General features: G+C 41.4%; 2 protein-coding genes and 1 long non-coding RNA gene across 9 annotated transcripts in view; 1 reads left to right on the plus strand and 2 right to left on the minus strand.

Annotated features, from left to right (window-relative positions):
• Nucleotides 1-13637, minus strand: CIMAP3 (ciliary microtubule associated protein 3). Of its 4 annotated transcripts, none has more exons than XR_013230430.1 (6): nucleotides 7211-7623; nucleotides 5723-5865; nucleotides 3956-4054; nucleotides 2589-2722; nucleotides 1662-1900; nucleotides 1-980 (listed from the first exon to the last, which is right to left on the minus strand). XR_013230430.1 is itself a non-coding variant. In XM_077334593.1 (6 exons), exons 1-6 carry the CDS (start codon nucleotides 13571-13573, stop codon nucleotides 909-911), a joined length of 597 nt encoding a protein of 198 aa, XP_077190708.1. In that variant the 5' UTR covers nucleotides 13574-13637; the 3' UTR covers nucleotides 1-908. The 4 variants fall into 4 exon arrangements, 3 of the variants coding, with proteins under 3 accessions (XP_077190708.1, XP_077190706.1, XP_077190707.1); XM_077334593.1 differs by lacking the exon at nucleotides 7211-7623 and adding an exon at nucleotides 13543-13637 and having other exon boundaries at nucleotides 1783-1900; XM_077334591.1 differs by having other exon boundaries at nucleotides 1783-1900; nucleotides 7211-7614.
• The window catches only part of LOC143835986 (uncharacterized), a 26584-nt gene continuing 16177 nt past the window's right edge, over nucleotides 13238-23644 (plus strand). Inside the window, exons 1-2 of one of the 4 annotated variants that reach the window (XR_013230433.1) lie at nucleotides 13238-13970; nucleotides 14268-14499. This is a non-coding gene — a long non-coding RNA (uncharacterized LOC143835986). The remainder of the gene's footprint in view (nucleotides 13971-14267; nucleotides 14500-23644) is intronic. The other 3 variants (XR_013230432.1, XR_013230434.1, XR_013230431.1) reach the window with 3 other exon arrangements.
• LOC143835982 (acidic mammalian chitinase-like) overlaps nucleotides 15312-23644 on the minus strand; it is a 9908-nt gene continuing 1575 nt past the window's right edge. Inside the window, exons 3-11 of the mRNA XM_077334587.1 lie at nucleotides 22648-22849; nucleotides 21170-21226; nucleotides 20489-20654; nucleotides 19325-19449; nucleotides 17917-18040; nucleotides 17532-17717; nucleotides 16894-17013; nucleotides 16645-16786; nucleotides 15312-15672 (exon numbers count right to left, since the gene is read on the minus strand). Of these exons, the coding sequence (XP_077190702.1) occupies nucleotides 15410-15672; nucleotides 16645-16786; nucleotides 16894-17013; nucleotides 17532-17717; nucleotides 17917-18040; nucleotides 19325-19449; nucleotides 20489-20654; nucleotides 21170-21226; nucleotides 22648-22849 (1385 nt within the window). The 3' untranslated portion in view covers nucleotides 15312-15409. The remainder of the gene's footprint in view (nucleotides 15673-16644; nucleotides 16787-16893; nucleotides 17014-17531; nucleotides 17718-17916; nucleotides 18041-19324; nucleotides 19450-20488; nucleotides 20655-21169; nucleotides 21227-22647; nucleotides 22850-23644) is intronic.

A 23644-nucleotide genomic window follows, 5' to 3' on the forward strand; every position in this document is an offset into this window, starting at 1 on the left:
TGACATGTTTCTTACTTTTATTAGTTTAGTGAAGTTAACTCAAGAAACAATACATGTGGCTATTAGCACCAATAGATTACTGATCACAATAATAAACAAGGGATGGATAGATATAAAAAATATTGAGATGTGGGATTTACACCGCAAGGCCTGGCCCTTATTTGGGTTTACAGGCTTCTTTTACCAATTGAAAAAAAAGAACTTCTACTTTGCTGTGAGACTAATTAAATCAGAATCTAGGAACTTACAAGAACTATAAGGAAGGTCATATTTAGGGAACATAGAGAATGATCAACTGGCATGGGGCTCCACATCTTTCATGTGAAATCACAAAGTGGAAACCAAATATTTGGAGATATCAACAGTACCCAAAGGAAATAGAAAAATGTTTATAGAGTGGGGTGTACAGAAATATTAAATATCACAGAGGAGATGGAAGCAGCAGCTAGCAGAATAGACTCCTCTGGAATGGGAATGGCATTGTTTATTAACATATTCCATCTGTGCTTCCTCTCATGTAGCAGAATAGAAGAAGCTAAGATGAAATCTTCATATTTTTGAGTTTATTGCACAGGTGGAAGAGAAACAAGAGATGGGCTATTCCCAGTGATTGCCATATATAAAAGAAACACTATTCAATAGCCAAGACCCTGCAGGTCAAACTGTCTTTAAAGCTACATGATTACAAACATTTCTTATGAAACTGCTTGAGAATTCTAAACCAGGCAATCCCAAATTAGAAATAAGGATTCAAAGAAATAAAACCTAGGCTGAACAATGACAACAACAGTTATCAAATCATCCAAGACTATCATATTAGTGTAACAATGTGTTTCAATTCTATGTAACAACAATCAGGCAAAGTAGTAGTTTAAGTACACAGGAGAAAAAACACTCCAATAGCAGAATTACGCATGGTAATACAGGCTCAGGTAGGCCAGCAGGTTCCGTTGCTTCCTGAATTCTCTGTCTGTAATCAGCTAAAATAAAGAAACATATTGAATTAATAGTGTTGAAAACCACTAGTTCAGTCTGTATCTCAATATGCACAATACAAACAAAGGATCCCCCACAAAGGAGAAGTAGTAGTAGGCCTTCCAAACATTTTGAGTTACACTGATGTACTTAGTTGCTTCATTCAAAACACTCAATTGTTTCAAAATTACTTCTGTCGTCCCAACAGATTCTGTTGGTGGTGTTCTCTGTTCACTATATATACATGTAATTGGCAAGTTGCCATGCTTTTATTAATTTTATTGGACAGTCTTGACATTTTGCCTCTACATGGGTGTTAGTCTGCTATAGCTATACTGATTTTACTATGTAAGCTGCCTTGAATATTGGTGAAGATATGGCACAAATGTTCAAAAACATAAATAATACATAACATGAATGCTAATATTTATTCTATTCACACCCAGATAAAACTATATTATAATTCTGTTTCCCTTCCATTACCACTGGAGATCCATGGCTACCCTGAAGAAAACAAGTCAGCATTAACCATACTTGGATTTAATTTTTACTCTCAAGTACTTTGAGGCTTCATCTTGCTTTGCAATTTGATGGCATCATAATGCCAGGAGGCAACACAATTAATCCATATATCATTGCTCAAGGACGTAATTCATCTGTCTGAAGAATAGAATTATTTTTCATACCTTCATCACCATACAAGGTGATGTGGTTCCTCTTGCTGAAATCATGTTTAGATGAGATTGCACCTGACATACCACTGGCTCTTGGTGTCACAATGCTTATTTGGATAACTGAAGATCATACCTCAGTCTTTAGAGTCCTTTTTGCTGGTGCTGGTACCAAAGACCAGTCTGGGGACCCAAACTTTGCTGGCCAGGTAACATGCCTATGTGGCATTTTGTAAGGCTCATAAGTTCCAGGTCTACAAAGAAGGAAGGAAAGAGACAGGCGCCCTTTAAAGCATATCATGAGTGCAGTGAACTACACTCACATGTAGTATGTTTGCCATATTAATCCAATGAGAGGGGTACACATTTTCATGTACCATGTTTTATTCTATCATGGTAATATCAGTGCTATTTATGTGCAAGGTGCCACCGATTCCCATCAATTCTCTCCTCCCTCTGCAGACCCCTACTGAGGGGTCTCTGTGTCTCTCTCTCTCTGCTAACTGAAGTGTGATGGTACATGAGAATCAGGAATTGGGAGAGCTCCAAAAAAGGTACTAGTGCTTAATACCGGTGTGTATTGTCACAGAAAAAAAAAAGCCCTCAGTAGCATAAATTCAAGAAATTGAAGTTAAAATATTTAGTTAACTGTTCAAATGAAAAATTCCTGCAAGAAAGGGGCAGTTGATGTGGAAGACACTCAGAATGAGGTTTTGCCAGTGCAGCTATACTAACTAATGCCTATACATTGCTGAGTAAACATTTTAAATATTTTATTACTAATGTTACATAAAGACAAAGCCCCGAGAAATTAGCCATAATTTTCATGCAGCTGTTGGCACCAAATTGATTTGGTAGACTTAATAGCATCAGAACGTGTAAAAGACCATAGTGTACCTTCAGTAATTTATCAGCTTAGCAATTCAAGAAATGAAAAACTACCCTGGGAAAAGCTCTGCGTCCAGAATTTTCTGTGAGAATCGTGGCAACTTGCTGGAAAATGCAGCATATTTAGGCTGAATTCTTTGGTCTTTGGCCAGTATACTCTGATATACTGTAGGGTCAGGTGTCCCATACTATGAATTGAACAAAATAAAAATGAAGTTAAGAGGTAAATAATTTTTAGGAAATATCTAAATTCCCCAATAACATTCCAATCCAAAACTTAGTATGCTAGTCTGATTCTCATCTCCTCCATACCATCATATAACAAATGACTATTTTAAATATTTTATTACTTTTCTGTAATGTGATGGTAAGAATTCACTTTAATCCCTTTTGTGACACTGTGTGAACTAATGAATTATAACATGACCTATATGGTACATAAGATAATTGATTTCAGTTTGATTGATAGACCTGGCTACAGTAGAAAAGAACAAGAGTCCAGTTGTATCTTTAAGATACACTTAAGACTAGAGGTGCACATTCAACTAAACTGAGCCTTACCAGTTTGATCTGATCTGGTATAGGTGACCCAAATAAAACCTGAGTTTTTCCAGTTTTTCCATACCAATCATCTTGGGTGGCAGGAACTCTCAGCACCTGCTGTCCCAGCTGATCCTCTCAGGTCTGCAAGCAGTAGAGAGAGACCTCCCCACCACATGCAGAGCCTGGAGATTCAGCAGAAGATCTCCCACTTGGGTCTACTTTGGGTGGGAAGATCTTTCTCAACCCACGCAAATCCTGCAGGCAGACAGCTTCTGCTGATGGGCAGTTTAAACTGCTAGCAACAGAAACTCTCCCAGTTAGACCTGCATGGTGTGAGGAGATCCTTCCAAGCCCCACACAAATCCAGTAGACAGCTTCAGCTACCAGCAGGTTTAAACTTCCCAGCAGCAGAAGCCTTCCCAGTCAGGTCTGTGTGCAGTGGGGGAGAGACCTCCATGCTCCAAGCAAATCCTGGGGACAATGTCTCCTGCAGCATGGTTTAAACCTGCTGCAGGAGAAGCATTTTTATTTCTTGGGTCTTTCCAAAAAATCCTGGTATTTGGACTCAGGATTTTTCAAAAATGTTTAATTTTTCTAGGTCTAATAGACCCCAGCTCCCCCCCCACACACACACACAATTCTTTTTTGCACACACCTATTAAGACTAACAAAGTTTATGGCAGTGCATGTGCTTTCCAGAGTCATTGTGAATGCAGTGTAGTAATCAAGGCATTGGGCTAGGATATTATACTCATGAGAGATAGAATTATGAGTATATGTCTACAATCAGGTCTCACATACTGGAATGTTCTATACTATAGTTATAGCACATTTTTTTACAGTCCATAGAAGCTGGAGTTGCTGATGGCTGCCTTTACCTTGTTAGATGCTGCAAAACGTGGGGTTGTTCTTGCTCCCATGGTGTAACCTTTAATACTTTCTGGTCTGTGCACAAGGTGGTATACGATGTTGTTCCTCTGTGTATTTAAAAAAAATTATTGACGTTACAGAACTGCTTAAAATAATACTGGCAGAGATGCTGGAGCTCAAGTCTGCAGAGCTCCTCTCATACCAGGGGCATGTGGACTTGTTGAAAAAGATTACCTAAGTAATTCAAGCATTTCACTCATGCACAAAGATTCAGGTGGGTAGCCATGTTGATATGAAGCAATAGAACAAAGTTTGAGTCCAGTGGTACCTTTAAGACCAATAAAGTTTAATTCTGGGTAGAAGGTTTTGTGTGCACAATAGCTTATACCCAGATTTAAACTGTGTTGGTTTTAAAGGTACCACTGGACTCACATTTCATTCTACTCATGGATAAAGATGCTCTCCATACACAGAATTCTATGACTTCTAGGGGGGGGGGGGTCAGACTGACATGACCATATATGGTCATGCTGTTGTTAGGTGCGAAGTCATGTCCAACCCATCGCGACCCCATGGACAATGATCCTCCAGGTCTTCCTGTCCTCTACCATTCCCCGGAGTCCATTTAAGTTCGCACCGAATATATGGTCATAGCACCTGATAAATGTTTAGCCAATGTAAAAAAATATAAAATACTAACTAACTCCCACCCTTTTGGGAAACTCTTCCAGGGCTGTCAAGAAACCCCAGGGGTTCATGACATCCTGGCTGAGAAAGCCTGCTATATTAGAAGTTATCTAAACGATGTACACTGCTATGTATAAAAACATATATAAAATATAAATTGTGTAAGCATATTCTTTAAAAATGCATGAGTACCAGCAACAAAAATGGGTGACACTGTTCATACTGACATTAGGAAACAAAGAGAAACCAGGTACACATTTGCCCACCCCTGTATGTACCTGTGCTTGAGCCTGGCATTGAAAACAGGTACCAGGTTCTATATCTGCCAGGATAATAATGTATAAGATGGTGCTTTTCTTCTGCTTCTCATGTTACTTTTAAATTAAAAGACTGTGATCAACTGGTTGTGTTTTAGTTTTTACCCTTAGTCTCACTGAAATTAATACTTATGAACTCTTACTCCCAATACTTTTATGGATAACTAGTAATAAAGCCCGCTGTATGACGAATACAGCGGGCGCTAGCAACTTACAGTTTGGCGTGTCCCCCGGTGGCGGCTCTCTGTGGCGGCGGCCTAACGCAGCGAGAGGTGCGCTCCGCGCGACTGCCAGGGGCTCCCTGGGGCGGTGGCCTGATGCGGTGAGAGACGCTTTGCACCTCTCGCCGTATCAAGCCGGGAGCAACTGTGAGCCGCGCTGTGCGCGGCTCGCAGTTGCTGGGGCTGGGAATCAGAGGGACCAATCGGCAGGCGCGAAGCAGGCGCGATTCGGCAGGCGCGAATCGGCAGGCGCGATTGTCTGTCCAGAGGAAGGGTCCAATCCGGACCCTTCCTCATCACGGACACATCCCACCCCAGAACCCCTTAGCGTTTTATTTAGTCCGCGGCACCCGCGGCGCCATGGGCGGTGTTTAGATGATTGATAACCATATACCCAGATTATCAACTTTCCAAGGTAGGGGTGGCTGCTTGTAGTTAGAATACAACATAATGAAGACCTTATTTTGGGGGAATAGACAAAATGATAATGCTTAACTTATTTAATGGTTGACATCTTGGAGACACCAAAGTTAAGGGCAATACAACTCACCTCTGCATGGTCATAAGCTCCAGGTCCACGGATAGGATCACCGGTAATTGGTACATATTCATTTCCTAATCGGTCAGGTGCGTGAAAATGAGGGAAAATTTTCCTTTCCTGACATGTTCCGAATGAATTTCTTGTTTGTGAAGCTGTAAAGTAAGACACTGTGATGAGATTAATATGCGTGTTTACTCTTATGACTAGACCTTATTTTAATTTGTGTTCTGCAATCTGCTGTACCACACCTAACTTGCAATGCTGGACTCCTTGTGATATCCCCAACCTTTTTGGCAACAATTTGTTTGTTTGTGATATTCCAAGAGAATAAGCGTTACATGCAACTGACAAAGTAAGCTCCACCTCACACAAGCATATACCATTATATATTGATTTGTTTTTAATATTCCAAAAGACAAATTCAAAGCACTGCATTCAAAGCCCAGTTTCACCTTTGACCTAGATGGCCCAGAGTAGCCAAATTTCATCAGATCTTAAGAATGGTCAGGTCTTGTTTGTGCCTGGATGAGAGACCACAGGCAGGCAATGGCAAACCACCTTTGTTCATCTCTTGTCTTGAAAACCCCATGAGGGGTTGCCATGAGTTGTGTTGAAATATACAAGACCTGTTGTGTGTGCGTGATTCAAAAGCATATCCCACAGAAGGCATTGGAAGAGATATGTATTTGGTGTAGCTAGATTAGGAACTTCCTGGTTTTTCAAATCAGTATCTTGATTGGCTCTTTGGGGACTTCCTGCTCCTTTGAACATACTTCTTCCTGGCTTGCCTCCAGATCGTAACAGACGGAATGAACAAAGCATGATTAGACAGTTATGATGATTAGGACTCTGCTCCTCTTTCTATACAAAGCTTGTTTCTCTTCTTAAAACTATTTTATTCTTTAAGCAACTGGTGCTGTGCACTTCTTCATATATTTAAACTCTGCCAGCAAGTCGGTTGTGTCATGATGCCGCTTTCTGCTGCCCACTTGATTAATGAGAAACGTTCCGTACTTCTCCCTGTGGTCCCATGGCTAAATTTCAGTGTTCAAAAAGCTGGGCCTATCTCTAGAAAGGCTGGGTAATATGGTATGTGCTGGTCTCAAGGGGAAAAGATGAACTTCTTCTCAAGGATGAAAACAGATGACATGCTTTGCCAGGATTCTCCAACTGTTATACCAGAATTCCAACCACAGCCCTGCCCCCCTCAGCTCCTGCCTGAACTGAGTACTGCTGCAAGAAACAATTCAATTCTGTCCCTGAATCTCAGTCAGCAGTCGCCACTTTCCAGCCACACACACGTGTGCCCTCGGGGCCCAGCCCGCATCCTCTGTTCGCAAGCAGCAAGGGACAAGGCGAAGCAGAAGCGGCTGCCCGGCAGGGTCAGGGCAACCTCGCCAAACAGGCGCGCGCCAATGTCCGCGCGTCCTTCTTGGCCGGGCTAGGGTTGGCCAGCAGCCAGGCCGGAGAGCCGCTCCCGTCGCCCCCATCTCTCACCTGCCTCACCTGAGAGGTCCCACACCAAGTGGCGACGTTTCTGCAACATGCCGTCGCTCTTGCAGTTGGCGGCTACCGTTACGACGGCGACGGGAGGGGGCGGGTCGCAAGCGCTGGACGCCCGGAGGACAACACACGGCGCGCAGGAAGCCTCCGCCGGGGGGGGGGGCGCTGCGGCTTTGATCTGCTGGCTAAGGTGTGTGTGTGTGAGTGAGAGAGATGGACGGAGAACGCGGCTACACCTTGGCGCTCGGAATTAAGGAGAGAGCCTCAAGGAAGCAACCTTACGCATTTGGGGCAGGGGATGAGCCGTCGTGAGTCACGGCTCACTGTCTTCAGATTGGAGTCACGACACCTCATCCCCTGCCCCAAATCTGGCTAGTCGCTCAGCTCTGTTTTCTCTGAGTAAAGGGGAAGAATTCGAACCATGAGCTCCTACGCAGCAGCTGTAACGAAGTTCTAGGCACCGGGAGTGGGAGGGAGCTGGGGGTGGGGGGATCGGGTATGACTTTTCTTAGAAGCTGCTGGCGCCGGCGCTGGCTTTGTCTTTAGGTAAAACTTATATGTAAAGCGTATTGAGTTTCCTTTCGAGCGCAATGCAAAATCGCCGTGCCCTGTGATTTCACAGTCCTTCCGTAACAGAGAAGAAAATGAAGAGAAGATGGGGCGGGGCGGTGACGCCGAAGCTAAACCAAACACTTCCACTTTCTGAACAAGCATGGCGATCGTCAAAGTATTCAATGCAAGAGAATGATCCTATCTCTAGAGCAGAGAAATAAGGCTGAGTAATATCCGGAAGTTTTATTGTTTTTAGGGAAGGGTAGTAATCTAGTACAGTTTCTGCATTTCCCCCCTTTAGCAGGGTGAATTTAATTAGCAGAGTGAATTTAATTTTTTTTTAAATTCAGTATGGCAGCTTCTTATCAGTTGATGGAGAAGGCCCGGAAATGTTGGACAATTTTATATTCTTGGGATCCAGACTAGACAAAGATGGACAATGTGCTGGAGAAGTGAAGGCTAAGCCTAGGAAAAAAGGCTTTTATAAACATGAGAAAGATTTTGAAGGAAAAAGGTATTTCATTGACAACAAAGATCAGAATTGTCAAAGTCATGGTTCTTCCTGTAGTAATGGATGGATGGGAAAACTGGACCCTTAGGAAGTGTGAGAGACGGAAGATAGATGCCTTTGAATTATGGACCTGAAGAAGATTATTGAAAATACAATGGACTGCAATAAGAACAAATTGATCTCTTCTGGACCACATTAAACCCAACTGCTCTCTTGAGGTTATGTTCTGTAAATAAAAAAATCCCTCAGACTTTGGTCACATGATGCATGCAAGTGATGGATTAGAAAAAATGATTATGCTTGGTGGAATATGCAGAGGGCCTAGTTTAGGACAATGACGATTTATGTTAAATAATTGGAGATATGAAGAGAACGTTTCATGCAAAGATGGGTATGATAAGGGACCAAAATGGTAAGGACCTCACAGAAGCAGAAGAGATTAAACAAGGGTGGCAAAATTATATAGAAGAACTATACAAGAGCGAGCTTAACATCCCTGATAACCACAATGGGGTAGTTACTGACCTGGAGCCAGACATCCTGGAATGTGAAGTCAAATGGGCCTTAGGAAGTCTGAGCAACATAAAGCTAGTGGTGGTGACAGCATTCCAGTTGAACTATTCAAAATCCTAAAGGACAATGCAGTAAAAGTGCTACACTCAATATGCCAGCAAATTTGGAAAACTCAACAATAGCCACAGGATTGGAAAAGGTCAGTTTACATTCCAATCCCAAAGAAGGGCAATGCCAAAGAATGTTCAAACTACCGCACCATTGCACTCATTTATCATGCTAGCAAAGTTATGCTCAAAATCCTACAAGCTAGGCTCCAGCAATATGTGGACCGAGAACTTCCAGAAGTACAGGCAGGATTTCGAAGAGGCAGAGGAACTAGAGATCAAATTGCCAACATACGTTGGATCATGGAGAAAGCTAGGGAGTTCCAGAAGAACATCTACTTCTGCTTCATTGACTATGCTAAAGCCTTTGATTGTGTGGAACACAACAAATTGTGGCAAGTTCTTAAAGAGATGGGAATACCAGAGCATCTTATTTGTCTCTTGAGAAATTTATATGCAGGTCAAGAAGCAATAGTGAGAACTGAACATGGAATCACTGACTGGTTCAAAATTGAGAAAGGAGTTTGGCAAGGCTGTATACTGTTACCTTGCCTATTTAACTTGTATGCGGAGCACATCATGAGAAAGGTGAGATTAGAGGAGTCACAAATTGGGATCAAGATTGCAGAGAGAAATATCAACTACCTCAGATATGCAGATGATACCACTCTAATGGCAGAAAGTGAAGAGGAACTAAAGAGCCTGTTGATGCAGGTGAAGGAGGAGAGTGCAAACGTTGGCTTGAAACTCAACATCAAGAAAACAAAGATCATGGCATCCGGCCCTCTCAATCCCTGGCAAATAGATGGGGAAGAAATGGAGATCATGACAGATTTTATTTTCCTGGGCTCCAAGATCACTGCAGATGGGGACTGCAGCAAAGAAATTAAAAGACGCTTGCTCCTGGGGAGGAAAGCTATAGCAAATCTAAACAGCATCCTTAAAAGCAGAGACATCACCCTGCCAACAAAAGTGCGTTTAGTCAAGGCAATGGTATTCCCAGTTGCAAAGTATGGCTGCGAAAGTTGGACCATAAGAAAGGCCGAGCGTCAAAGAACTGAGGCTTTTGAACTCTGGTGCTGGAGAAGACTCTTGCGAGTCCCTTGGACTGCAAGGCGAACAAACCGGTCAGTCCTAGAGGAGATCAGCCCTGACTGCTCCTTAGAAGGCCGGATCCTGAAGATGAAACTCAAATACTTTGGCCACCTCATGAGAAGGAAAGACTCCCTGGAGAAGAGCCTAATGCTGGGAGTGATCGAGGGCAAAAGAAGAAGGGGACGACAGAGAATGTTGTGGCTGGATGGAGTCACTGAAGCAGTCGGTGCAAATTTAAATGGACTCCAGGGAATGGTAGAGGACAGGAAGACGTGGAGGATCATTGTCCATGGGGTCGCGATGGGTCGGTCATGACTTCGCACCTAACAACAACAACATATTTTTTAAATTTGTTAAACATTTATCGGGTGCTGTGAACATATATAGTCATGTCGACCTGCCCTCCCCTCCCCAAATGGTCAATGATGGGCATTGAGGGGTGGAAAGGGGAGGGGTCCCAGATGGGTGTGTACACTCTTATGCTTCCCAATTGTATTCTGCATGATCATGCCACTTCTAGGGTTTCTCAAAGCCTGAAGAAAGAGAAAGGCTGGGCTAACTTATTCCACAAGAGGTCTCTCGGGAAGGAATCAAATCCTCCCATGAGGTCTAAAAAGGCAGTATACAGCTAATACTTTACCCACTATATTTGTTTAGATGGGTCAGAATAATATAGTGATCTAAAGTGAACTTCCCAGCACAGAATCCAGTTTGTTCAGGATCTAAGATCTTACTCTGACTGACTAATTTGATTGTTTGTTGTTGTTGATTATACTTGATAAGACTGCAGGAGCAGAAGAAGGGGTAGACAAAGAAAAAGATGAATGGATAGAATCAAAGACATAAGCAGACTGACCTTACAAAAACATAAAGAAATTATTGCAGACAGAGTTGGATGGCAGTAAGTGTAAGGTGATGCACATTGGGAAAGACATCCCAGCTTTAAGTATAGGCTAATGAGCTATGAACTTGCTGAGAATGAGAGGGGGAAAGATCTTGAGGTCATAGTGGACAGCTCAATGAAAGTGTCAACATAGTGTGCTGCAGTAGAGGAAAAGGCAAATTTAGGGATTATCAAGAAAGGGATTGAGAATAAAACATCTGATACTGTAATGCTCCTGCATAGATCTATGTTTGGCTTCATTTGGAGTATAGTTCTAGTCACATTTGGAGTATAGTTTTAGTCACTGTATCTGAAGAAAGACACTGCAGAGATACAAAAAGTACAGAGGAGGGTGACCAAGATGATTAGGGGGGGGGGGTTGGAGCACCCTCCCTGTGAGAAAAAACTGAAGAGTCTGTGACTTCTCAGTTTAGAAAAGAAACAATTAAGGGGGTACATAATAAGAGGTTTATGAAATTATATATATGGGGTGGAGAGAGCTGAATTTGAGAGCAATCCAATGAAGCTGGTGGGCAGTAGGTTCTGGATGGACAAATGAAATACTCCTTTACTCAGAGTGATCAAAATGTGGAATTTATTGCCAGATATGTATGTAAGAGAGCCAGTTTGGTGTAGTGGTTAGGAGTGCGGACCTCTAATCTGGCATGCCAGGTTCGATTCTGCACTCCCCCACATGCAACCAGCTGGGTGACCTTGGGCTCGCCACAGCACTGATAAAACTGTTCTGACTGAGCAGTGATATCAGCGCTCTCTCAGCCTCACCCACCCCACAGGGTGTCTGTTTTGGGGAGAGGAATGGGAAGGCGACTGTAAGCCGCTTTGAGCCTCCTTCGGGTAGGGAAAAGCGGCATATAAGAACCAACTTCTTCTTCTTCTTCTTCTTCTTCTTCTTCTAAACCATGTCTATGGGAACAATACCATACTTATTTTTTTGTGCCCCACTTTTACCCCCACTGGTGACCCGAAGTGGCTTGTAAAATTAATTCCATTTTATCCTCACAACCTGGTCCCTGAGAGGTATGTTAGGCTAAGAGAGCATGGGTGGTCCAGGGTCACTTGATAATGAACCAGATTCACACACAACTGAAATAGATTTTTAAAAAGTCCAGACCCCTACCTTCTCAGGGACTTAAAACACACACTCTTAACAGGTGCTCATCCAGTCTCCTCCTAAAAACTTCCAACAAAGGTGACTCAGCCACCCTCTGAGGCAGCATATTCCATCTACAGCTATAATATCTCCCCTTGCTCTCCTCTTCTCCAAGCTACATACACTCAACTCTTTCAACCTTTCCTTGTAAGACGTTGATTGCAACCCCTCAACTGTCCTAGTTCCCCCCTCTGAACACGTTCCAACTTGTCAATATCTTTCCTGAACTGTGGCATCTAGAACTGGACAAAATATTACAAATAAGGTCTAACCAATGTGGAATTAAGTGGTATTATAACTTCCTTTGCTCTAGATTCTGTGCTCCTAGCAATGCAGCAAGATGGCATTAGCCTTCTTAGCTTCTGTATCACACTGTTGGTTCATATTCTGTTGCCCAACAGAACAGAAGTGTGTACTACTATCAAGCCAGATTAATCAATGAGGAACTGTAGGGATATAATGCAGAAGCCTTTCCCTCTGTCTCTTTTTAGATCAACAGTTTTAGTAAATCATATCTTTTGAAACTGAGAAAAAAGAGGAATGCCAGTTTTATTTTTAAGTACACAATTCTGGAGTTGAGGTTATCCCTGAACATCACATTCTTCAGTCTCACACATTTTTCTGCAGCTAATACAAAGTACTATGTGCACTAGAATTCAACTCATCCAGGTTGTGAGTGATTTATTGAATGCGTAAAGGGCCGTTTACGCACTGGGAACTTCACTTCCCCAGCTTCCACGCAGGAACACACATCGGGGGAAGATGAGGTGCAGTGGGCCAAATGCTCCCCTGTGTGGATGCAGGAAGAGGTGGGGCAACCTTCCACAACTAAAACTCCAGCCTGCAGCCCGGCATGAAACCTCCAGTGCGTAAACGGTCTATGGGAGGTATGTTAGTTGCTCCTTGCCTGAAAAATGCCTTGTCCTGTTGTAGGAAACAGGCCAACAGGTTGCCTATAGTCGTAAGTCTACCTCCAGCGCTTAGGTTAGTGATGGCAGGAGAGAATGATACCAACACACAATACGCTTAGGCATCCCTCCCAATACCCCTTTCTATTGCTCTGTTCCTCCTTCCCTCCTTTCCTGCCTCAATGCCCTTCCTTGATCTTCTCAAGTTTTCAGTAGTCACCTCTGTAACCTTATTGCTTTGCAGAACCCAGCAAAAAGAGACAAAACTCATTTCAGGGAAGTCTTTCTTGAACTACCCAAGTCTTGACCTTATTTTGTTTGCACTCGTGTTGGTACCTGACTCCCTGCTGCAACAGACAGTTTGACAATCTATGACTTTTCTTTTACCCTGTCTTGGACTGTAATTTCTTTGGCCAAGAATTTTATCATTTTATGTACAGCATTTAGTACACTGTTGGTATCCAGATGGATGTTGCCTTGAAGTAGGTGGACCTGATAATGACACATAGAAAGGCTAGCAGCTTTGAAACCATTCAAATGAGAAGCTGAATTCTACATATGTTGTGACAAGTTTTAACATGCTTACCCCACCAAAAGTCATAGGACATAGTAAACATGCTGGCATTTCATGGCATAATGCGGATAAGAACATCAACTCATTTTGGTCTAGGTGATTTTGCATTTCAGGTCTGACATCACAGAGGCTACAGAACTTTAGCTTCAGAATTTCTTGATTGTGATGCATCACTTTCCTAAAACAGTACAGGCTTCTGTTTAAACTCTGCAAACTTATAAAGCTCAGTGTAGTTGAACTGATTTGAAGAAGTAGTGTTTTAGCAGCTGTTATAGGAAATACTTGATTTTTTTTGTTAGAAAGAATCTCCATTTGGTTTTCTAGGGCACTGATCTTCAACTGGTGGATCAGGACACTTGAAAAGATCCCATCCTGACATCAGGAGGGTTGTGCCAGGCTGACCTGAGTCTCAGAAGTCTGCATTTGGTGGTAGTTCTGAGGTGAGTAGGAAGTTTGTATCAGTTATATATTGTAAGATAGGGGGTATTATGATGTTAAGAAGAACATCTTCCCCTAGTTCGGTTGACATATCTTTATAAATAAATTTAGGGGTGGAATCACAGTATCCACAGGTAGAGTGAATGAATAGTCCTTTGTTTATCTAATAAAGGGTGTCAGATATCTGGAGCAAGGGATCCCCCCACCTTGGTTTAGCACAGTTGTACTGTCATTGCACCTGAGACCTCTAGAGCTGCAGTGTTTCTCATATTTACCCTTTTCTGTACTCTCTTTGTAAGGGAATGTAGCATGATATAGTTTACTCCCATGGGATTTCAGAAGCTAAGTATGATCTCTATTTGCAAGAAAGACCACCAAGACAGACTGGAGAGGAAGGCAATGGCAAACCACCTCTGCTTCTCATATACCTTGAAAGCCCCCTTGCTGGAGTTGCCATAAATTGGCTGTGACTTGATGTAACTTTACACACACACTCTTCTGGAGCCTTCCAACCAATGCTGATTTCGAAAGGTGAGTATGATAACAAATAACATTATGGTACACATATAGCCTACTATTCCATGTGAGGATCTGGAGATCATCACTTTTAATAAAGAGGACTAGAAAAAGATCTCTTTGATACCCCCCCATACACAAAGAGTTGGCACAAGGAACCATCAGAAGAAGTAAATAGGCTTCCTGATCTTTTGCACCAACTAGTTTAACCATTATGAATGATACCATGTGTGTGTCCATGTACATTCTCACTTACACATGCATGAATGCACATAGGCACACACATATATCTTTTGTGGATCAGACTATTATGGGACACTCAACCCCCCAGAGCTTTGTTAACTTGTGGATAAATATTCACCTGCCTCAGGATCCTGTCCCACCTTGAAGCTTTGCAGCCCTCTTCAAATACTCCCCTGGAAAACTCTCCATGGTTTGAGAACCATGATTCTAGCATTATGGGTAGTTGTATTGAGGATGCTTTTGAGGAGGGATGAGTGTACATTAAGCATGCTCATTAATTTCATAGTGGTTACCTTCCCATCCCTGCCAATCCACACCATAGGTAGCTAGGAAGTGGTGACTAATACATACACAACAGAGAAGTCATCTTATTAGCTTACCTCTGCCAAGTGCTTGTTTTCAAAAGGACACTCACTTGGTCTGCTTATACATACTACGGATAAATATCATCAGGTTGTATCTTTGATGTCTTTGTGGGACATATATGATTAAATGTATACAAACACAGAATGAACAGTTTGTCTGAAATGAAGTTTAAAGAAAAAGCTAATAAAATTATAATGAAGTGAAGCAATACACTAGAGTTTATCGTGCAAACTTTTATTTCTTAATGTGCTGTCATGTGTTTCACCTGAAGAAAAATTTTGCATCTGGCTTTTGTTGGAGCTGGAGAATTTGATATTTATGGCCAGTTGCAACAGCTGCAGCTTGAATCAAAGACCAGGCCTGTCTGGCAATGCTGCTCATAAGTGTTTCCATTCTGACAGTGCCAGAAAGCATTTTTGTTGTTGGCCACAGGGTATAGACCATTAGATTTGCCAGCACAAAATCCGCTGCCACCACCAGAGCTGCTGCCACTTCCTGAGCTGCTGCCACTGCCAGAGCTTCCACTACCACTTCCTCCGCCACTGATTGGGGGAAGGGGCTGGGCAGGAGGGGTGCAGCCTGAAACAGAAAAAGAGATCACGCAATCACTCACAAATAGCAGCACATTCATTTATTATCACTACCTATTTGTTCATAAAATAAATTAAAAATGTTAAGATTACATAAAAGTTAATGTTTTGAATGGAAATATTTAATGTTTTTAAATATAAAAATGACGCCCAAAGCCCACTAAAACACAGCAGCTTGATACAAACCAAAAATGAAAGCATGAAAGATGTCAGAATCCTCATGGAAAGGCTGATATTAAATAATCATAAAAGGAAAAGCCTGCAGGCACAGGGCATAGGAGCCATGTCAAGGCTGAATAGGTTTATGTGTGGTCAGTATTCTGTAAGAACACTCTGTATGTGGTGAGGTTTATGAAAAGGTTTAAAATGTAACACCCACAGACAATAGCAAAAAAATTGAATGGTGTATTGCCTAGATAAGCTATCCTGTGCTAGAAGATAGGTTATTCTGCAAAATGAATATTTTTCAGAATAATTTGAAGAAAAATCTTATTACTGTATTTCAGTTATCTAGCCCTTTCAGTGTATAAAGCTGTTTATATTTTTTGCACATCTGTCTTCACTCGACTCCTATGAAGCTGAAAGAGAGTTGCTTGATCAGGCTCATTCAATGAGCATCCTGGGCCAAGCAAAAGGTTTGAATGTAGGCTTTCATATCCAAGTTTAATATTCTAGTCAATTTCAGCAATTTATTGAGAAATCAGAAAATCCTGTGGGAAGTAACCACTGTGTGAAACAGGTTGTGGGTTAGATAGATCGCCTGGTCTAATCCAGGGTCACTCTTTTGACGTTCTTATCTTTCTCATGTGGGTGACACTGCTAACATGTTTGAGGTATTTGTTTTTCTTCTAAAGTTGCTTCTTCTAGGACAGCTATGGCCATGTCATAACAAGTCTGGGCTATACTGGTTACTTTGAATATGTAAAAGTCTACCTACATTTGAAAAATGAATGCTACTTACTACTGCTTTGCAGTCCAAGGGCATTCTTCAGGGTGGTGATTAAGGGGAATTTTCCTTGATTGCAGAAAGTTCCAGTAAAATCATCTAGATCAATTGCCCATACCATGGCACCTCCAAAATTGTTCTGTTTCAGCCATTCAGCCTTTTAAGAAGGAAAGTAAAAAAAAAAACAGTGAAATCCACAGAAACTGAGATATTCTGATGTACCAGAGTGAATGTACATGCTTGTGAAACTGGGTCTTGTCATACCTTGATGTTGAAACTCTTGATATTGTCATACCCAAGCCATTCGTTGCCTTGGTAAGCATAGGGGACATCCTGAGGACCATCCCAAGCTTGAGTGGCTCCATTTTTCAGGAAGGTGCAGATCTGGAAGAGGAAAGATGCACATTTTTAGTCACTGACTTCAGTAGGTTTAGAAAGGTATAACCAAACTAAACTAAAACATTTGTTCTTCAGTAACAAGTATGCCAGGATCTGAATCCCTCAGAGTTTATACCCAAACTAATTTTACTAGTTTTTAAAAGCATTATTCTAATGTTGTAATCTATGCTATAAAACTAATGAGTTCCTTAAAATTATATAGTGAACTAATATTAAATTTCCATGACGGTCTAGAAAGCCCTTCTTCTGAATGGATCAAGCATAATTTGAACACTCATTAGGAAGTAGAGAATGCAAGAAAATAGGATTAAAATATTTCAACATTAAACATTACATGATGTAATTACTTAAGAAGTTAGATGTTACTGCATTTCTAGAAGTACTATTCCAGAAAATAGCCACAGTGAAAACACTGTTTGGTGTTGACTGATTTTATGGCACCATGGAGATTAATGAATTTATGAACTCTTGCAGATTATTATCTCTGTGTCTGTTACACATGCCTCATAGTAAGCCCAGAACCCAGATTGTCTTGTATATGGTCCAGCAGGCCCTGGCCCAGAAGTTGGAGCACCAACAGCAGTGTTGGATGGGTTGCTGAGGATGAAGGTGTGTCCATATGTTGGGAATCCAACAATGAGCTTCTCTGCTGGGGCACCATTGTTCTTCCAGTAGTTCATGGCATAGTCCTATGAGGAAAACAAACAATCTAGAGTTATTCCAAGGAATTTTGGGTGAATGTTTAATTGTCCCGTGTTAATTAATTCTTTTATCAGGAGTTCTCAGGTCAATCTGATCTGGTTAACTGAGGGAAGTTTCACTATACTTGTTTGTCCTAGGTATTAAAACAGTCAGGTGTAAGTGACTAATTTTTCAAAATGTACTTACAACATTGAAGTAGATGTTGCCTCCAGTGTCAGCAGGACCTTTGTACAGGGGGCTGTTTTCTCCAGTGTAGCCTTCCCAGGAGCCATGGAAGTCGTATGTCATCACATGGAAATAGTCCAGATACCTGTAGGATAGGGGACAGTACAATGGCATCCAGTTTTTGTATGGCTACTAATTTTCTATACTGGGCTATAAATAGTTTATTTGTAGCAGGTAGTTAAAATTATATTGATTCAGTGCATGTATATACATACACAAGACATTCCTTAAATCTATTGATAATAATATTGACCAGGCTGGTCTCATCAGATCTCAGAAGCTAAGCAGGGTCAGCCCTGGCCAGTATTTGGATAAGAGACCTGCAAGGATTAGCAGGGTCATGACATAGAGTCAGGCAGTGGCAAACCACTTCTGAATGTTTCTTGCCTTGAAAACCCCACAAGTTACCATAAGTTAGCTGTGAATTAGCAGCAACAGCAACAACAACAAAACTATCTACCGTAAAGGGAATTAAAAAGCAGTTAACTTAGGTGTTTTGTTCAAACCTGCATGCTGTAATAGGACATGCAATTGAGCTTGCACTTGTTTTAAAGAAGGGATGATCCAGGGAAGACCCTATGCAACTGTTTGTCCTCTTTGGTTTGAGTTCTTTGGTTTCAGCTCTTATGTAGCTTCCTTCCTTAAAGTTATTAACACAACTGTAGATGCTGTGAGATGTGGAATGCCCTTGGCTAGTCTCATACTTCAGGTAACACTACCTGTTTAACACTCCCAAGAGGAATTGCTAGATCTTGTGTTTCTATAGGATGGAGGTTTACAGTACTGTATCTTCCCCTTCTTCCTTTGTATTCTGTGCATCTTGCAGTCCTCTTCCTAAAATCAGGCTAGCTGGGAGGTTTGTAATAGGAAGGACAAGCACAACATTCTTTGTATCTCCATTTGCCAAAATTCTTTGCATCTCCACTCTTTGCTGCCATCTGCCATGGCTGATAATGAGGTCTCAGTCATTACCATGCCACTTCTTAGCTTTTAGCAAACCCTGTTGCTTAACAGCCTGGCCCATATGTAGATTCTGGATTCCTTGCCCAGCTGCTGCATATTGACAGTCCTTTCCTTTTTTCCCTATATTATCAGTTTCTTCACCAGTTGCATACAGAGCAGCAGAAGCACATACAACAGAGGAAGTTCCACAATCTATTGCTAGAACAAAAATGTTCTTGAACTATTGCTTCCAGCATCTGCCTAGGGCAAGGATTCCCAACCAGGGCTCCCTAGAGTCCTAGAGCTCCATGAGACCACCTCAAGGGATCCATGGCTTTCCCCCAATATCCTGCCTTAATGGAGTCTGTCACAAGTTATTCCCAGCATTAGGGTCGCTCATCAGCCTATGTGACATTGTAGTACTCACTGGCCGAGCTCAGGAATCTGGTAGCCTGATTCAATGTTGGAAAGTCCGGCAGCCACAGCTGCAGTAACCATGAGCCTAGGCTTGTTTGTCTGGCTAGCCTCCTGCTCAAAGGCTTCACGCATTTCCTATAAAACAGAAATAGCATTCCAAAAAATTACTTCTATACTGCTGAATGTTTTTTACATTAAAAATAAATGTCTGATATACGACCAATATTTCCCAATACTAAAGTGCTAGATTTCAGACTTCTTCCGAATGCTTTCTGAATCCTGATCCAGAAGAAAATATATTATTTTAATATTTATATATCACTAGTAGTAAAGCACGTTGCATGCTATATTGCCATGGACACTAGGTAGGGCAGAGCCCCTCCCACATGAGGAGGCTTTGGAATGTTTGGCACACCAGCCAAAGCAAAGCTGTATGTGAAGGTGTGGGGGAGAGATTTAAAGATAGCAGGTGGCTGACTGGGCAGCCACCTACCAACTGGAAATGACTGTTGTACCACCCAGTCCCTGGATTGGGTGGCACAGCTGTCATTTTTCAGCCCAGTCCCTTTAAATTCCTCCCCCACACCTTTGAAGCAAAGCTGCCTGTGAAGTTTGTGGTGGGGAGAGATTTAAAGACAGCAAGCAGCTGCCTGCCAACCAAGAATGATAGCCTTGCTGCTCAATCCCTTTACATTCCTCCCCAAGCTGTAAAGGGATCAGGGGGCATGGCTGTCATTCTCAGCTGGTAGTCCCTTTAAATCCCCCCCCCACCTTCACAAGCAAAGCTGCTTGTCAAGGTATGTGTGTGGGTGAGGGATTTAAAGGCAGTGGGCAGCCGCCTACCAGCTGAGAATGACAGTTGCACCTTTGGATCCCTTTACGTTCCTCCACAAAATGGCATCCTGTCCAAAATGTTAAGGGTTTTTTTCTCTGTTAGTGATTTAAAAACCCATAACTGACTGGTATATTTTGTTTTCATTACTGAACTTGTTAAGGAGCTGATCCCTTGCAGGAAGATCCACAGATTTACAAATCCATAGATGGATGATGTAGTTGATTCATGTTAGTGATGGTTATTATTAGCTGCTGCTTGTGTTTAATCAGCTAACCAAAGTTACCTTCCTTTAACCAATCATAGATGTTGCTTCTTGTTGAAATTATGATACTACCTTACCTTAACCAGAACAGTAAAGAGGGCCTTATCCTGAGCAGTGCTGCCTCTGGAACCAGGATATTCCCAGTCAAAATCTAGCCCATCAAATTCATACTTGCGTAGAAATGCGATGACTGAGTTGATGAATGTCTGGCGGGTCTGGGAAGTGGAAACCATTGCATTGAATCTAATTAGGAACCAAAGAAGAAGAAAGTTAGAAGCAATTCCAGTATCCAAAATGTACTCCTCTCTAATATAGAATGTGTCTTCTTATTAAATTAGAGTTGCCAGTTGGGGTGTGGAGTTGTCCTACGGTTAACAGCTGATCTCCAGACAACAGAGGTCAGTTTTCCTGGAGAAATGGCTGTTTTGCAGGGTGGTGTCTATGGCATTGTAGCCTGCTGATATCCCTCCCCTCAACAAACCCTGCCCTCCCCAAGCTCTGCACCCCAAATCTCAAGGTATTTTCCATGCCAGAACTGTTAAATACATGTTAAATACACCAAGAAGAGAGGTAAAGGATAATCCATTAACTCTCCACAGAAATCAGCCCATCTGAAAACAATTAAATTGACTGGCTTTGTAGACTGTTGTTAAAGATTTAAAAAATCCTACAAAGCTCAAGCCAGTAAGCCAATCCACAGAAGTAAGTTAAGAGGACCTTCACTCTCACTGTACATAGAAAAATGGTTGAGGCCTTACGGTGCAGTCCCAAAATTCCAACCTCCAATAGCCAGGAGAGTCTTCAGTTGGGAATTCCTATGAGGAGACAATGAAAAGAAGGTCAACATAATTCTGTGCTTGTTGATTCAGCATTCTTTATCATAATAGTTACTTTCCTAGTCATAGGTGATTGCTTTGTCTGATAATAAATCAGTCACCTATCACTTTTGTTCTGCTGGCACATTGCTAGGTGTAGCCCAGTTTTTCTTCATTCCTGTGACTGCATAATATGACATTTCTTACTTTGTGGTAAAATTTATATTTTGTAATAAGATAGGCATATGTTAAAATATGTCTGGATTATGATCTTACCAAACATAAAATATATACTTCTTATTTTGTAATTAGATACATCCCTACAATTGTCATACTTTGGTTTATCCAATACCCCATACGTTATACAGACATCATATAAGTTGATACAGCTTACAAAAATTATTTTTAATTATTCAAAATAGGGCATTTTCATTGTCTTTTTGACTTAATTAGCTTATATATAAAGTTATTTGGTTCACCCTTTGCCCAGAGCAATTTTTCCCCAAAAGATTATTTCCCACCCATAGGTATATTGTTGTTGTTATTGTTATACTGTTATATTTGATTTTGATAGTGTTCTATGTGAATGTTCAAAAATGTTTTATGTAAACCGCCCAGAGCCTTGGGAAGGGCGGTATAAAAATACAAACAAACAAACAAATAAATAAATAAATAAATAAATAAAATATATTGTTTCCACTGCTATAACTTTTGGCTGGTAATGATAGGTGAGTTACTTTGCCTGTAGTAAAGTTTATAATTTATGACCTTAGAATTAGATGGATATATGTTAAAAATATCTCTGGAATTAAGTATAAGCAGGGCTGTTGTTTTATTAGTTGCACCAAGGGCATGTAGGTGTTCTGATTTTGAAACAGGAATAGGAAACAGAATTGGGAGCCAAAATAAATATATATACTAATTTGAACAGGTTGAGAGTATTTGACAAAATGCCCAGTTTCTTGAGCATCACTTTTTATTAAATACTGATTGGTGATACCTAGCCAAAGCTCCAAAGTAATAGCTCCAGAGCTATAAGCCTTCTTTGAAAAATCTCCAGACAATAGATTTGTAAAACACAGTAAAACACAGATTTGACTCCATTATAGGCAGGATGAGAACCATGGGGGTACTTTTACACCTAGTTGCTACAGTCTTGACCACTTATATGTCAATGTTACCATTTGATCTGTCATATAAATTATATGGATTGACTGATGTTTTGGATTTGGTGCAGAAATACAGTAGGGAAACTATACATTTAAAAATTCCACACTCTGTATTGTTTGTGTGCTACATTCATTTTCATTTGACTTCAGAACTTTACCAGCATGAAGCCTCAACATTTACAAATAGTTCCTTCTCTCTAAACCTCTCTGTAAGAAGATAAGCCAACAATGTCTTGACAGCAAGCTACTTACTGGTTCTTCAGTCCATTGAAAGACTGGTAAAGTGTGACATCATTCCATTCAATGGTAGCGATTTCATTGTTCTTCATGCCAGCAAATGCATAGATCAGCTGGGTACATAGGCATGGGTCGATGTTGTCAGGCTTGAACTTCCCTAGGCCTGGTCTGTATTGGGCCCAGTTGGTGAAGTAGCATGTCAGCTGGTAGGAAAAGCCTACGATTAAGAGAGAGGTGAGGTGTATTTGGGGTCATAACTGTTCTTCAAATATGAGCAACAAAATTTTACTTGGTGACACCAGAGAGAATTTGTGGTGATTCCTTTAAGGTGGATTCAGTTTGTAACTAAGTCCACTATTTTAGTATGCCTACCCCCACTACAAAGCACCTCAATCTTGATCTAATGCTGGTACAGTGAATGAGTGCTGATTGAGTTGTATGCGCGTGCACACACACACAAGCCTTTAATAGCGTGACAAAAGGGACAATAGAATTAGTAAAACCATGCAGAAGTCAAAGGACAACAATAAAATGAATAGAACCATTATACTAACATGTAAATAGCGTAAATAAACCATTTTCAACTTTGAAGTTTAGCTACACATATCTTAATGGCAGCTGACAAAAACATCACCACCCCCTCCATCAATATAGGGTTCCGGGTATACATTAAAAACAGTACTTTAGCCTGGTCTCAAGACCTGGCGCACCTAGTTAAAAAGGAGGATAAAAATTTGACTCCAATCACTTCATAAAATGGACAATACAATAGAACATGCAAGACAGATTCAATACAATTCAATTTACATGGACAAATTCTGTTTTCATAGGGAATGTTATTGAATCTCCCAGTTAGCAAGGCAGAAGGTAAGACATTTAACCTTGCTAACGTAGAAGAAGAAGAAGAAGAAGAGTTGGTTCTTATATGCCGCTTTTCCCTACCCAAAGGAGGCTCAAAGTGGCTTACAGTCGCCTTCCCATTCCTCTCCCCACAACAGACACCCTGTGAGGT

The sequence above is a fragment of the Paroedura picta genome, chromosome 4, assembly GCF_049243985.1.
Source record: "Paroedura picta isolate Pp20150507F chromosome 4, Ppicta_v3.0, whole genome shotgun sequence".
NCBI lineage: Eukaryota > Metazoa > Chordata > Lepidosauria > Squamata > Gekkonidae > Paroedura > Paroedura picta.